Consider the following 15686-nt stretch of genomic DNA (forward strand, 5'->3'; position numbering starts at 1 on the left):
TGCGTGCACATTTTTGTATTTTTTTGGAATACATTACGCTGCACTTCCGAAACCGAAAATCAAATCTAGATGGAATTCTAATGCAAGCATAAGGCCTTTCAATGAGGGGCATATTTTTGTTACATACTCACACAGTGACGTTTTGCGTTTTCAATGAACAGTGTCGAATCGTGGTGGCCCTCTGGACCTTGAATGAAAATTTGATTTTCTGTGATTACATAGTCTTTCTATATAAATAAAAATAAACATAGAAAGTATACTGCATCACGGAAGCTCAATAGATACAAGCCAATAAGCCGGGTTATGATAGTAAAAATGAAGTCATTGAACTGAGTCGAATAGTATATGATATTTGATTGAACAACTTTCAAAGCAGTCATTCTCAGACATTCATTGAGCTTGGGAATTACTGGTTTAAAGAATCAACATTTGGTGAACTCAGTAACGTTGTGCAGACCAAATTTTCAGAAACAAAATATACTCTTATAACACAATTTTTCGTTTGATTGAATTAGTTATCATGGAATAGTGGCATATTTTGATTGTTCAAACAATGACAAAACCAGCCTTTTCAAACATCCTCCTTGAGAAACTATTATACTCTTATCTGAAAAACATTTCAAAACAAAGTACGTTTTACCAAATACAAATTATAATACGGAATACTTCGACAAATTTTCAAGGACACATTTTGCATCGTGCGGTACACTGTCATGATACACTGTCAGAGTGACAATGTACTTTAACGAGTTTTCTATAAAATTAGCAACACTAAAAAAACAAATTCACCATAGTTACTGTTTATTATAGTGAAAAATAAATAAACAAACAGTTTTTATCTGATAATCAAGATCACAAGCGAAATGTAAGTTAAACAATAATCTAGAATGATTAAGCCACCATGAATATACTACTAGCTGTATTGATATTTGTAGATTCGAGGGTGTTTGTGTTCAATTTTCATATTTTGTGCTAGTGCCGGTGATATTTAGACTGATTGTTGCAGTTTAATACAGCAACGATAAACATAAACAAACAAGTTTGTTTTGCACCGTAGCAACTAGCATAAAGCCGACGACACGACCAGATACTCAGAAGAAAATTTGGAATAAAAAGTGTCCGTGAGCGATTTACCACCAGTTACCACAAAAAGAGCGACCCCTTGATAATGATGAAAATAATCTTCTTGAGCAACACTGTTGTGGTTGTTACGAGCTTGTTACCATGGTATCCCAATAGTGCAAATAAACATAAACAAATGGAAATACGGGATACTATTTTCGGTAATACAGGCTCAGTTTAACAAATTGTTTTTGTATGGTTTAGGATGACTCAGGTAAAGACAATAACCTAGCCGGATAACGAAGCTCAAATCTTATTTGTAGAAGAACATTTTCGATTTCAGGTTCGATATTACCGGTACTAGAAGTAGACGCAGAAATCAAACAAATTTGCAACTGAGGCTTTAAAGAAATACAATACTGGCCATGAAATCGGACAATCAAGATACTTCAACCAAATACAAATTACTTGCTTCAACAGTTATTTTCAAAGGTATTGGCACGCCTAATGAATCGAAAATCGAGAAATTTCATTTCGTAGCTAACGAAATATTGCTTTCATAGACAACTGGAAAAAGAAATTTCGCCAATGAATGAGATCACGCAGGAGAAGAACAGTTATCAACCTCGCCAATCCTTAGCATTGTGTATCCTAAACATGTGAATCAAATATTAGTAATATTGAGGAAATAAAATGTTATATTAATAAAAACGAAGTTAGTTATACGATCTACTCAGTTTTCGAGTAACTGAGAATGTTTTATTTAAATCAAGATAACGAAGGCAAACGATGTTATCCTTGAACTGCAACGAATTTTCAACTGATTTTTTTTTTATATATTGATCCCGATTTGTTCACATGCTATCTTCTGTAAAGTTTTTCGATGATTGCTCTCGTACAACATTTACAATGCTGCTTATTGAAACAATCATAATTTAAAATTATGAATATGTCCAGTATGTCCAATATGTCATTTTCAAAGAGAACGCTTCAAAATCTTCAAACATAAGTGATCTCCAATGTTTATATACATATTTTTTAATATCTGAAGCATATGAAGAACATGCAATAACTTCTTATCTTCCAATTTTCTAGTTCGGTTCAGTCGTGGCATCCCAATAATCAACTGACGATGTTTGTCTACGATAATCACTACCTTTTCTCTCAGTATTGTCCTCATTCTCCAGGTTTTACGAAATATTGTTCAAACATTAAATCATTTTATTCTGTCTGTTCAACGTTCATGGTTTATGTCAACAAAACTATTCTTCGAATTTCGAAAAAAATAATTCGATTTGATTAAAAACACCAGTTTCTACGGTGCAGGAAACTGTTATTAGAAGTAGAGTTATTTGTTCTTAGTTGCCAGTTTTTAATATTTTTCGAACGATTCAATTTTGACATTACGAGTTACTGGGGGGTAGTTAAATTTGCGATACAGTTTTGATAGACGAGTGGCAGGTCGTGTCGTCGATAAAGCGTTGCCAGAAACGATCTCCTTCCACATTTTCAAACTATCGCAATGAAAGGGAGTAATTTGCTAGGCTTACTTGCTCAGGCTGTGAACCAAACATTGGCGGTTCGTTTGTATGGGACTTAGGGGTATTATTATTTGTATTTGGTTTTACTATCTTTACATTTCGTCTTAGACTCGTCAGTGCAGAGCAGTTCAAGCAGTAATAAACATTTGGCGTGAACGAGCCTTATTTTTTGTTTGTTTGGCCAAACATATTGGATATACATCAAGTCGTTGAATAAACAACATCATATTTTTTCGTCGTTTTTTATTTGCTGTGTCTTTTTGAAAACTGAAACCGCTTGCGGTCAATCTCGCTTATTGTTTCATCTTGTTAAAAATGTCGAATATTGCACCAGGAAGTGTTGTTTTGCGAAAAGCATTAATTTTTAGTTTTCATTTGAAGAAAAGTGTTGCACAGTCGTATCGAATGCTTCGGATTTTGATATGAAAAAAGAAAAACGTGGAAGATCTTCGAAAAGTCTGAAGACGTCGAATTACAAGCAATATTGGATGAAAATGAGACTTCTACTAGACGTCAAAAGCGAATATACGTTTAAAATCTATGAGCAAAGTCCAAAAGTGTGGAGTATATGTACCACATGAATTGAATTATTACTAAATTCTGCAGCTAACAAATGATACATTTGAACCATGAGTTGATTGAAAAACGGACAGGTTAGACCAGAAAACACGACGAAGTAATGTTATTATGTTACTACAATGCACCTGAACACAAACAAAAGCCGATTCGGAATACAAGAAAAACACCAGGCTGGGAACTTTCCTACTTTATTCCTGATCACGATCAACCGACATCGATAGCCCTTAGCTAACTCCTAACTGGGGAAATTGTTTCACCAATTAAACTCGCGGTTTTTCATTACATAATTGCGTTCACATGTCATTTTTTTCGATCTGATTTCCCCGTTAGATACTGATCACATTTTAAACCTAAATTTGTGTTAGACTATTTGAATGACAAGAAAAAGGCAATATCACATCACTAGATAAATTAGGAAGCGACTGTATTTCTAGTACATTTCTCTCTGAAATACAGAAAGGACTTTTTGCGCCGTATTGGTCTCGTACGAATAGATCAAACGCCGAAAATCAACGGATAACCTCGGTCACGTAGCACCATCATCACTAAAGCCAGATATCTTAGACCTCTGAAAAAATCGCAACCAAACATTACATCGAAGAAGCGTCTAGCGGAAATTAGTGAGAGATGCGACAAAATCATCTTGCCTCACGATCGCTTAGTGTAAGAGTTGTTAATGGATAGTTCTATCGCACCCGCCATATAGTTCAGATATAGCACTTTCGGATTTTTATCTGTTCCTACAACTGGCACTTGACCTCAACTTCAAACTTTCCAAAATTGAAAAATTGAATCGGATTCGCAGAAATAAAATATCGCTATTTGTTTGTATAATATTGAGTTTATTTTCCGGAGTAAAAAGGTACTAATTCGTTTATGAGCGTTATAATTGTTGAGTAATTCGGGATGTTCTAGGTTTGTCATGACATTTTTCTGCAGTACATGAGAATTGATCTGATGGTTATCAAAAAATAATACATACTGTGAACATTTAACGACTGTATCGAGGAGTTTCCGTTTGGTGACGTGGTGCATATAAGGATACTAAAATTACACTGTTTCACACTGAATAGATATTGTTGCGGTGCGTGCCGGTGTTTGGTGTAAATATATAGGTTCTATGTTCGCGATAAATATAAACAGTATCTCTGTGAACAAGAGTTTTCCTCTAACTCATTTTGAAATTTTGCATTCAAATCATGTTTAGAATATAGAATTTATAGCGTGGAAGCAACTTTTCTAGCGTAACTAATGGCAATTAAATTACATACTAATTTCAAACTTTAACAATATGGAAGTTAGAATAAATTTTCAACGTGTCGCCTAATGGATGAGGTTAGGTTACATCAACCTCCTAATTTTCACAAATAGCATTGAATATTGTTGAGTTCCGGTAATAGATGTCTCGTGTGTTTACTAATTCGTTTAAAAGTGAATGATCCGTGTGTATGAGTGTTTTGTGTGCAGCCGTGCATTATTATATCTAGAAAAGAAACCGGTAAAATGATTAGTGAAAATCCTTCTTTCTTCACACAGGACCATTCGAATGCCAATCAATATGTAAATGCAATTCCAATTAAAAGTTTTGCGGAAGCAATTCACTAGCTCAATATCCAACCTGTTCCTGTTGAAAACTGCTCTCACCCGGGAACCACTAACCGATGAATGCTAATCTTCTACCACTTTGTTTTCATTTGCTATATAAAATGTACTTGTGCCCATTCAATTACCATTTTAAAGGTTTAGTTTAGACGCCGCAAATAGTAGCAATTTGAATAGATACTTGTTTTTTTTTTGTTGTGTTCTAAGATTATTCTAGCTAATCACCAACTTTTGCTTAAAAACGTATCCGCTCTCTGGTGGGACTATTTTGGCAAGTTGCCTCTTTTTGATTATAAGGTTTGATAATTTGAGATTTTCAAGGAATGTGTGCGATTTGAAAAGACAGCGACGTGACGATTGACTGTTTGTGGAATGTAGAATAAACTTTAGACTACGGAAAGATTTGATGATACTTTTCCAATTGTATAAATACTGCAGTCATAAAAAGTTGAAATATATTTATTATGCAGAAAAGAAAATCGGTGTTTAAATGCATGATCCAAAACATTTTCGTTAGATGGTAACAGATACAAAATTTTCTATTAATTGAAAGACATTGGGGCATATTTGATGTTTGAAGCTGTCGCATAGACAGGTAAGCATTTAAATTTATCTGCGATACTTTCAACTTACTCACAACAGCGAAGATGACAATTAGATATTTTTAACCCAAACCCTCTTTCTTCAATGATCATCATCAAGCACACAATCTGCGGTTTTTCTTACTACTAATCAATTGAAGTTAAGTATCATACATACCATTTTTAATTACAATTTTCGATTCGTCTTTCACTCATCAGTGTGTTATCAGTTTTCATTAAACTGCTGGATCACTTGGCAGTTTATCTTGAACCACTGAGTAAACGCAAAAGTAGATCTCATTTGTATGCAAAGAAAATTATGGAAAGATAGGTCAGAAAATCACCTCTAATTGAGTTACTGCAAAAAATCATTTTGTACTGATTCAACAAGTTTCTTTTCGCTCGGGCACTCAAAGGTAATGAAAAATCTCGGTTGATTTTTCAAAAGGCCGTATGAGCAAGTGGCAGTTTTTTCTTTCGATTATTGTGACGTGATTAATAAGGTTTCGGGTATCATTTTATTTTAGGTTTCGGGTATCATTTTATACAAAGAGTTGTGTGATAAATGTGAAAGAGAAACTGTCACTTGAATGTCACTCGGCAAGCCATTTTCGATTGCCTGAGAGACATGGCAAAACTTCAAAAGGTTAGCAAATGGGTTCCACACAAACGACTGCGAACGGCAGATAGACATGCGAAATAATCCTTTCGCATATACTAGCAAACATCTGCAAATCTTAATTTTTATGCCACATTTGTTGAAAATCGGCAAAAGTGGCATCCCTGACTGTACCATAGACTACTGAGTGAGAGCTGTCAGCTCTATTTTATTATTCAATACACTGGAACGGCTCAAGAATTGCCCATCTCTTCTGTTAACCAAAACCTGGACCAAAAAATCTTGCAAGCTTTTAGGGGCTGTGCATAAAAGACGTCACACTTTTTTGGACGATTTTTTACTCCCCCTCCCCCCTTTGTCACAAATTGTCACAGAAGCAAAGACCCCCCACCCATCTATGTCACATGTCACGAATTCAAAATAAATAAAATTCATCTCAAAACATTCTCAATATGTATGACAAACTATACAAATATGAATTTAGTTCTATAATTCAATCGATATAGATATATTATTGTTTTAGGTAAAGTATAATATTTCCTTAGTGTAGCATACAGGGCTGAGAAAATAAAGACCAAAACCTCATCAAAACGAGATCACTGCCGGAGAATCTTTTCATGATCAGTTGATCAGTGAATTATAATTCACATCGATCAATATCGGTACTGATCTTCCGTCACACAATGGGTAGTGATTTTGAGCTAAAATGATTCTTGATTTATGTAAGTTCAATCATTGGATGACTCGATAAGTTTTGATGTTGGTGGAGGAAAATCACATATGATCAAGATAAGACATGACATGATCTACGTCTGGAATCGTTGATCTCCCGCCCTTTTTCAAATGGAGTACAATTGAATAAACTGCATCAGAATCAGATAAGAGAAATTCTTATGATAAACTATTATCAATGCTAGAAAATCAAGTTACTGAAAAAAATGTCAGTGTATAACTTAAGTTAAACCGTTTGAAGACATCTTATTCTTTTTTACACATATTTGGCAAAATTTATTAATTTTGCTCATTTACTCGCTCCTCCGTGCACTTTTGCTGATCACAACAGAAATGATTTCCTGCATCACTCATTTCCGAATTTACAAGAAGAAGCTTTTACATCAACAAATACACGTTTTCCTATAGAATGTAAACGTTTATTGTGAAGATTTTTTTCAGGGAATAGGGCAAAGCAGTAATATTGGATTGGACGTCACATTCCAAAAACCTCCCCCCTTCCCCCCTGTCACAAAAGGTCACGTTTTATGAAACACCCCCCTCCCCCTTGCGGCGTGACGTCTTTTATGGAAAGCCCCTTATCCGTAAAAGGGTGCTTCCGTACGAGATGTAGTTGAAAAGCTTGGAACCTTCAACAGTGTCGTTGATCGAGCAAAAGTACGAAATGGACTGAGGACTTTTAAGAAGCAAAAAAAAAAAATCCAAGAAAGAAATGGAAAACAAGCTGCATCTGCCAAATCAAGGGCCCGTAAGTTATACGGTGAACTAATGTGCAGAAAATCAGCATGCGCAATTATGAATGATGAATCCTATGCGTGAAATTTGATTATAAGATGCTTCCGGTGGCCAATTCTACACGGTCCGTACTAGACAAAATGACAAGATGACAGCAGCTGTTTACGTTCTGGAATACTTGGAGCGATCACGCTAGATTCAGGAACTGGAACTTGATTAAAGTACTAAATTCGCAACCTGGTACTGGCTCCAAATTCAAGTGTAAAATTCAGTTTCAGAATCCAGTTCTCAAGAACTCAATTCATGAATTTAGTTCTATAATTCATGAACTGAACTTATACTCAGAAACCAGCTTCCGAATCTAATGTAAGAACCTGAATTCAGTTCCAAAGTCTAGTTTGAAACTAAGTTCTGGAAATCAAAGAAATAAATTATGGTTCAGAAATCAGTTCAAAAATTCTGGTTCGGAGTTCAGATCTAAATTTTTGTTCCAGAATCCAAGTCTAGACTTCATATCATGAATTTTGTTCTAGAACTCCTGAACTTGAATTCTGGATACGAATTCAGAACTCAAATTAAGGCATTACATTCAGTTGCAAGACACTAGTTCCAGAATCTAGAATTAGAATTCAGTTTCAGAGTCATAGTTTTACCTTGTTATCCAGTATTCTGGAACTAAATTCTAAAAACTGGAATCCCAAAATAAGCTCTAAATCCTAAATTAGGTTCTGAATTCAGGTGGACCAGAACCAGGTTCTGGATTCAGTTTCAAAATTCAATTCCAGACTCCAATCCAAAGCAGACCTTACACCTCGCAGAAGTTCTGTTTTTGTTGTTGCTTGTTTGTAAGCCCCGTCTAACGCACTAAGAAATGAATGGTTTCAAAGTTTACTTTTTACATTCGACCAGTAGAACATCGGGACTGAAAAGACTGATCTGACTACCTCAAAACCGTAGGCTCGAACTTGAGAAAGGAAAGTAAGCGTGATGAAGTTTGAAAAGTTTATTTTTGAGTTATTTATGATTGTCTCACATTGTTGAAAATTGAATCACAAATTGCTGATCATATTTCTGATGGCATGTCAAAAGAATTATGTTGCTATGCTCAGTACAGCTCGAGACATTTACGAATAAATTCTGTTCATTTTTGTACCGGACGAATTTTGAAAAGGTGTCCCATAGTAAAGTAAGACGAATTCACGTCAAAATTATTTGGGCCCTGCCATAGGCATATTTGCGAAAACATGTTAAGGCAGGTTCATTATAACTTTTGAAGAAGACTGCAAAAAGTATTCAAAATCGTTGGAGAACAGTCTATGCTAAATTTAATGCGCAGTGTAAGATCAAAAGTCAGCTTTCTGACGTACAAGGCAATGGATCTCGGAAGTGTCACGTCGAACTGTAGTAGACTATAATTGAGAACAGAGACAATTAAATAAATATTTGATTTTCTCAACAACTAAACCTCGTATTGTTATTTTCAAATCGTACTTTGACTTGCTTGGATACCCTACACTCGAAGGCATATTATTTTTTGCGTGATGAGCGCTCAAAACTGTCAAATTTTTATTGGACGTTGCGCAACTGTACCAAATACAAATTATAATACGGAATACTTCGACAAATTTTCAAGGACACATTTTGCATCGTGCGGTACACTGTCATGATACACTGTCAAAGTGACAATGTATTTTAACGAGTTTTCTACAAAACCAGCAACACTGAAGGGTAAGAACAAGTTCACCATAGTTACTGTTTATTATAGTGAAAAATAAATAAACAAACAGTTTTTATCTGATAATCAAGATCACAAGCGAAATGTAAGTTGAACAATAATCTAGAATGGTTAAGCCACCATGAATATACTACTAGTTGTATTGATATTTGTAGATTCGTGGGTGTTTGTGTTCATTTTTCATCTTTTGTGCTAGTGCCGGTGATATTTAGATTGTTGCAGTTTAATACAGCAACGATAAACACAACGATGCACCTTAGCAACTAGCATAAAGCGTTGCCAGACACTATCTCCTTCCACATTTTCAAACTATCGCAATGAAAGGGAGTAATTTGCTAGGCTTACTTGTTCAGGCTGTGAAAATATTGGCGGTTCGTTTGTATGGGACTTAGGGGTATTATTATTTGTATTTGACCGTACCATACGCAAGTTTGCAACTTTGAACTCAAGTGCCCATGAGCAGAGCTGCTAAATGTCACTATCAACCAGTAACTTTGCACGACGAAGATTGGGAAGCTTATGTCACTGCACTGCTGCCAACCAGGCTCTACCAATCATCATATATTGAGTGCGGCCCCCTGTCACGACGCCATCTTGATGAGATCAAAATCGGAGTTTCAACATCAGCTGATTGCAACGTAAACAAACAATCAGTAATTCAATTGTTTTATAGTTTACCTCATTTAGAGCACGAAAATTAGTGAATTTTGGGTCGACTTTCTCACAATAATTTGTCGGTTTAGCTAAAATACATCAGACAGTGTTTTGGGACATCAAGAGCAGGTAATTTTCACAATTTGAGAGTCGCGATGAGTATCAAAACATCGCAGTGTTTGGGGCTCAAAACGCGAGGGGCTCAACGTAATCGGTGTACTTTCAAATGGCTTGTGCTCACATACCGGTGTCAGATGGCTGATTGAGTGTCTGAGAGCCGATCTGTCAAAACTTAAATTCTCTTGATATTACACTCACCAGGACGCTCATTGATTGCCGATGCGATTGATATTATCTTCATTTCTCTTGTCACTGCTTGATCACGATATGACTAAATATTAATCAAGCAGCATAAACATTGAATTAAATTCATGTGCACCAATAAACTCCCAAATCCGATGACTTTAAAAAAAACTTTATCAATTTATGTTTATGATAGTACTCTCATGGAATTTTTTTACTGCAACAGGGAATAGGAGAATGAGAGAGAAAACAAAAAAGTCATCTGTCTTTGGTTGAGTATACTTCTACTTGGTCATAGAACTATCGAGTATCTCATTTGACAGACACTTTGACCGTACCAATTACAGTTGACGATGATTTTAGACAGTCTGTCAAGGTCATTTGAGATGACTGACAATTTGCAACTCTGCCCATGAGAGTTTGATTTGCAGTTTGTAGTGCCTCTGTAGGACAAATACAACTAGTGTCGTTTTCACTTGAATCCGGCATTTACCCAGTTTCGACTTACTTACTGTTGTGAGTTTTATACATTTGACAACAGTTAGGTTCCAAGTGTGCATTTCAGTGCATAGAGCGCTGGTCTTACAAGCCAGTTATAGTATGTTCGAGAAAGGATTCTCAGTATCGGTAGGATCGGCTATGCATTGGTTTTGTACGCTATGAATCAGCTGCGAAATCTGTTGAAACAGGAGGTCAAATTCTACAAAAGGAATCCAATAAAGGGTCACTAAATTTCTGTTTGCAATAAAGGGTGATTTTTTTGGCAACACTGTTTTTGACAGATCACGCGTGAATCATGTCTTGTGTCATTTTCAAACTCGTTCAGTTTGGTCTATAATTTAATCATCAATTTGTTTGGTTTATAATTTAATCGTGAATAAGCGCTGGCAAGGTTGGAAGAAGATCCACTTTTTTATCGAAAAATGGTGGTTGAAATCCATTCGCCAACAAGCATAATTGCTGCACCTAGAGTGAAGACCAGCCAGAAGCATTACAAGAGCTACCAATGCATCCCAAAAAGTCACTGTTTGGTGTGGGTTATAAGCCTGTAGCATTATTCGTGAGATACCTGCCGATATGTTGGAGAGAGTGTGCCAAAATTGGACTTTGCGCATGGGTTATTTAAAGCGGAGCCACGGCCAACATTTGCATGAAATCATCTTCAAATATTAAATTATATTGAACATTCTATCGATTCCAGTAAATTTTTCATCAATTTTCTCAAATTTGTTGTGTTGTTTTTTGAAAATCAAATCCTATACCTCTAAAAAATCTCCTTTTACAAAGGCTTAGGGTGCCAAAAGGGATCCTTTTTTAAATGTTCAGATAAATTTCAATGTTGGATTTTCACATCTGTCATTTTCATTTTGATATTTGATGTTGCGAACAGTTGATCAAATTTTAGTTTTTTACGAAAATAGTTTTTTCTTTTAAGAGATCCCATCCTAATTCGAGATTACCGAAAACTGTGCGACAGAATTCAGGATGTAATAAAGCTTCCTGTAGACTCGGATTATTTAGTGAAATTTTTTTTTGCGGATCTCAATGCATTTTTTTTCTCGTTTGGTCAAAATTGTGCCATATCGTTTTCAATCTAAGACGCATTGTTTTATCAATAAAAGATCATTTGTGTGTGTTTGCAAATGTTACTAAGTCAATCATCATGTCGCAGCCCATTGTATAATCTGCGTTCGGTATGTGTATCGCATTTAGTCGGTATTTTGGTTGTAAGACATTATTTCTGTTTATTTGATACTATTCACCTTCATCCAACTTCACATATGTTCCTCTTTGCTTACGCTTTGGTCAGCACAAAGTTTATTCTAATTAACTCTACATAATCTGGAATTCATTTCAAATCGATCCGTCCTATAGTGAGTGTTCCGCCGCATCAGAGTACTTTGCAAACATGTTCAAATCTATTTGGTTTTCAGTTTGTCTTCTCCGAGCTCCATGTTCGAAATCTTTAATTTCACCTAACAGTTTTGCAGCTTCCCCGTTCCGTTCAGTTCGGTACCTCGGAGGGAAAGGGGTTGGTTATAGTTTCCCTTCAACTCTCGCGCCTGTTAGCACCTTTCGATAACACAATGGATCGAAACTTCGCTGTGTCATCGTATTTTCGATTGACTCAAGGATGTTTAGAAGCCTAAAATATAATTCAGCTACCTCGTTTCTTTTACAAGTAAAGCATATATGTTTTTTTCTTTTATCTGAAAATCAGTCAATTTTAGTCACTTAAATGTATCAATTCTGGAATACTCGGCCCCTTGACTAATATCTTCGTTTCGGTATGCGTTACGGAATTAGGCTAACCTAGTGTAGATAGAACTGGATATCAGCTCTAGAACATTGTTAGTTTTGATTGTTTTTTTTATTTTCTCTATCTCTTTTGCTTTCAACAGCTTCAAGTTAGCTCACGTACTCGACAATTGACGGCTAAGCTTAGTCTACAACTCTACGATAGTTACTTGCAGCAGGCTTCCCGTGTCGTCACCATCGTCACCGTCTGCCACCGCACAAATTCAAGCTTGCTGTATCGAACTCAAAAAGGCCGGATCAACGGAAGCAACTTTAGCCGTTAGAAACGCATGCATACAAAAGAGTAAACTTTGTAGAACTTGACATTCGAGCTCCTAGAAATGAGAAAAAGGGAAAAATAATGATTGGAAAAGTTTTAGAAATGTTCGAAAGAAGCAGATGCAAAGAATGCGAATAATAGCAAAGTTATTGGAAAGGCTTTCGAATGGTCGCTTAGGTTTTAGATTGAAAGTTGAGTAAGGAATCATAAGGAAGAAAGAAGACTAGTACTAAAAGGATGATATCGGTTACCTTAGTTTCAATAGAGCGTGTCTCGTGGTCCTGGAAGTGCAATTTAAGCTTCGATTTTCCATCGTCGCTGGAGCCTCGCAGTTGAGAAAATTTATACTGCCAAATAATGCTGGCGTCGGCTCCTTCAGTCAGTGAGAATCCGGCCTGCCAGTCTAGAGTCAGGCCACCAGTCTTACCGTGATGAGATACTGCGAATGTTTTACGCTGAAACAAAAGAAATTTAAAAGTTCTCCAATTGATTTATCACTTGCAACGTGACGAATCTGATGCAGTTTTCAAGCCTACCCCTAACTTAATTACACTAGTTACAATAGCAGCATTCCAACTGTTCTCAATTCGCAGTAGCTCCTGTCGTGTTTCCACACTCAAATATCGCGGTTCGTGGCCCGAGCTCTGCAGCAGGAAGCAATGTTGCCGCGAGTCCACCGTCTCCGACTCCTTCACCACCCGAAACATGGTCTGGTACACTTTGTAGGCGACGGTTGCCTTCTGCAGGCCAGCCACGTTCAGCGGGGGTGCATCGAACAGCATCACTTCGGTGCCCTTCAGTACCAGGAAACGAGGTTTGTAGCTTTGCCACGAGATATGATTGCTGATGACCCCTTCGTTCACCCAGCCCATGTACTCGATCCGTTCGCCGACCGGAAAGTTGCGGTTGTACAGTTTCATCTGGTGATGGCACGGGATTCGGGTCAGCCATAAATGATAAAAAGACAAATAGATGGAAAAGAGCAATTGTTTTCGTGTGTTCTCTTGGGCAGAATTCAGGTTCCGTTGGTTTGACTTACCTGCAGGCTGGTCAGACCAACGATGTTATCGGTGATGTATTTAAGCCATTGGCTCAGGATGGCAAGTTCGTCACAATGAATTATTCCGGTTGTTGTTCCATTGAGTCCTCGCACTTCAAATGCATTCGGTCGCAATTTATCCGTACCGTAGATGTAGCGGGTTACGTAGGCCATCATAAGAGGAACTGGGGGAAGAGCAATTGAGAACGGGTTGAACAAGGGAAGGAAATCACTATTATTATTTATGTGGTAGACCCTCTTTTTAGGATTTGTTCTGCATTCTATCATTTGTATGTGAAAGTATGTTAACCACAAATTCATGAGATTTCATTTCATGTCCTCTTTTCGGTTTCAGATTGCTACAACTGTGACTGTCTTCCTCGTCGGGCACGAATTTCATTTGGAGAATATATAGAAGATATCCCACCAGTGGAGAAAGCTGTTTATGTAACTTTCTGCCATATCAAATCATATGATGATAGTGATTTTATGTCTTATGGTCGAATTGTTAGATCTGAAATCTTTTTGGGGTAATAGTTTGACATGCTTTATAGTTGGCAGGAAAAAGTTTTTTTTTGTAGCTAATATTAGTTTACACTGCCATCGTTAATCATCCACAAACTCGTGATGGGGTTGAGGTTCGAGCTTTGTGGAAGCCGTTTCCCTTCCCGTTGATTCCCTTAAAAAATCTCGGTTTTCTTGAGACTTCTTAACTTCCTGGAGAAGCATTCGGTTTGTCTTCTCTGCTTCTGTCAAGGCGATTCAACACCGATCCGTAAATTCCTAGCGATAGACCGGTTTTGATTCACCGTTTTTCGAATCACGAATCACTAATTTTTAGATACACAATGAATTTGCTTTCGTGTAAAAATGTTTCTGGTCGAGCCGTTTGCTTCAAAACATGACTAAATATAAGAACATTAACAAATGAAGGATTTTTAGATAGACATAGTACAACGGGGCGATGCAGTCACTAAGGAGTGTATCGAAAATAAGCTATTCACATCTTTTTCCTTAAAATTATGATATTTTATTCAAAATAAAAATTGATCCTTTATTGTACGAAGTTAAACTTGAGCATAAAGAAAACCGGATGAAATTTAAGTTATTCCTTCACGAGTTTTCGAACTTTTGATCGAACGCTCTTCATCAAGTTCCGGACAAGTGTTGCATTGCATTTTTTGGACGCTTGAGCCCAAATTTTTTTGAACTCCTGCATGTTCCCAGCTGCCTAACCAGTCTTCTTGAAGACCCTCTTCACGATTGATTAGTAACGTTCGATGGGTCGAAGCTGAGGCCAATTTGGTGGATTGGTATTTTTCTCAACGAAATGTATACCCTTTTCCGCAAGCCAATTGAGAGTGGTTTTGGCATAGTGAGCCGACGCCAAATCCAGCCAAAACAGTGGAGGTGTACTATGCTTCTTATATAAAGGCAGCAATCTCTTCTGGAAACACTCAGATCGATAGATTTCTGCATTTATAGTTCCGGTAGTGTAAAAAATAGTTGACTTCAAACCACAGGAACATATTACTTGCCATATATACAACACAAATGTATGTGGATAGCTTATTTTCGATACACTCCTTATTTGCCTTTCTCTATAGAAATGTATTAGAATAGCTGGAAAAACCGACTTTCAAACGGAGCCTCGGAGGCCCTTAGTGTTATATACCATTCGACTCAGTTCGACGAGATCGGAAAATGTCTGTGTGTGTATGTGTGCACTTTTCGAAGATATTTATACGAGCTCAATTTTCTCAGAGATGGCTGAACCGATTTTAATAAATTTATGCTTGTTTGAAAGCTACTGTCGGGCCATTGATCAAGTTCGAAGATCAAATGGCTGTGACTTTTGGTTCCGGAGATATGATTGTATAAGTGACGTAACCAACAAAACGCGTTATTTTTTATCGCTCTAATGTA

At 36.7% G+C, this 15686-nt stretch overlaps 1 protein-coding gene across 2 annotated transcripts in view; it reads right to left on the reverse strand.

Moving 5' to 3' along the window:
- Positions 1 to 4003: 4003 nt before the first annotated feature.
- LOC131438719 (gamma-1-syntrophin) overlaps positions 4004 to 15686 on the reverse strand; it is a 140074-nt gene continuing 128391 nt past the window's right edge. The window contains exons 7-10 of one of the 2 annotated variants that reach the window (XM_058608926.1): positions 13761 to 13945; positions 13258 to 13641; positions 12973 to 13176; positions 4004 to 4665 (exon numbers count right to left, since the gene is read on the reverse strand). In XM_058608926.1, the coding sequence (XP_058464909.1) occupies positions 4660 to 4665; positions 12973 to 13176; positions 13258 to 13641; positions 13761 to 13945 (779 nt within the window). In that variant the 3' untranslated portion in view covers positions 4004 to 4659. Of the gene's footprint in view, positions 12777 to 12972; positions 13177 to 13257; positions 13642 to 13760; positions 13946 to 15686 lie in introns of both variants that reach the window. The other variant, XM_058608925.1, reaches the window with a different exon arrangement.

Source organism: Malaya genurostris, chromosome 3 (genome assembly GCF_030247185.1).
Source record: "Malaya genurostris strain Urasoe2022 chromosome 3, Malgen_1.1, whole genome shotgun sequence".
Classification (NCBI taxonomy): domain Eukaryota; kingdom Metazoa; phylum Arthropoda; class Insecta; order Diptera; family Culicidae; genus Malaya; species Malaya genurostris.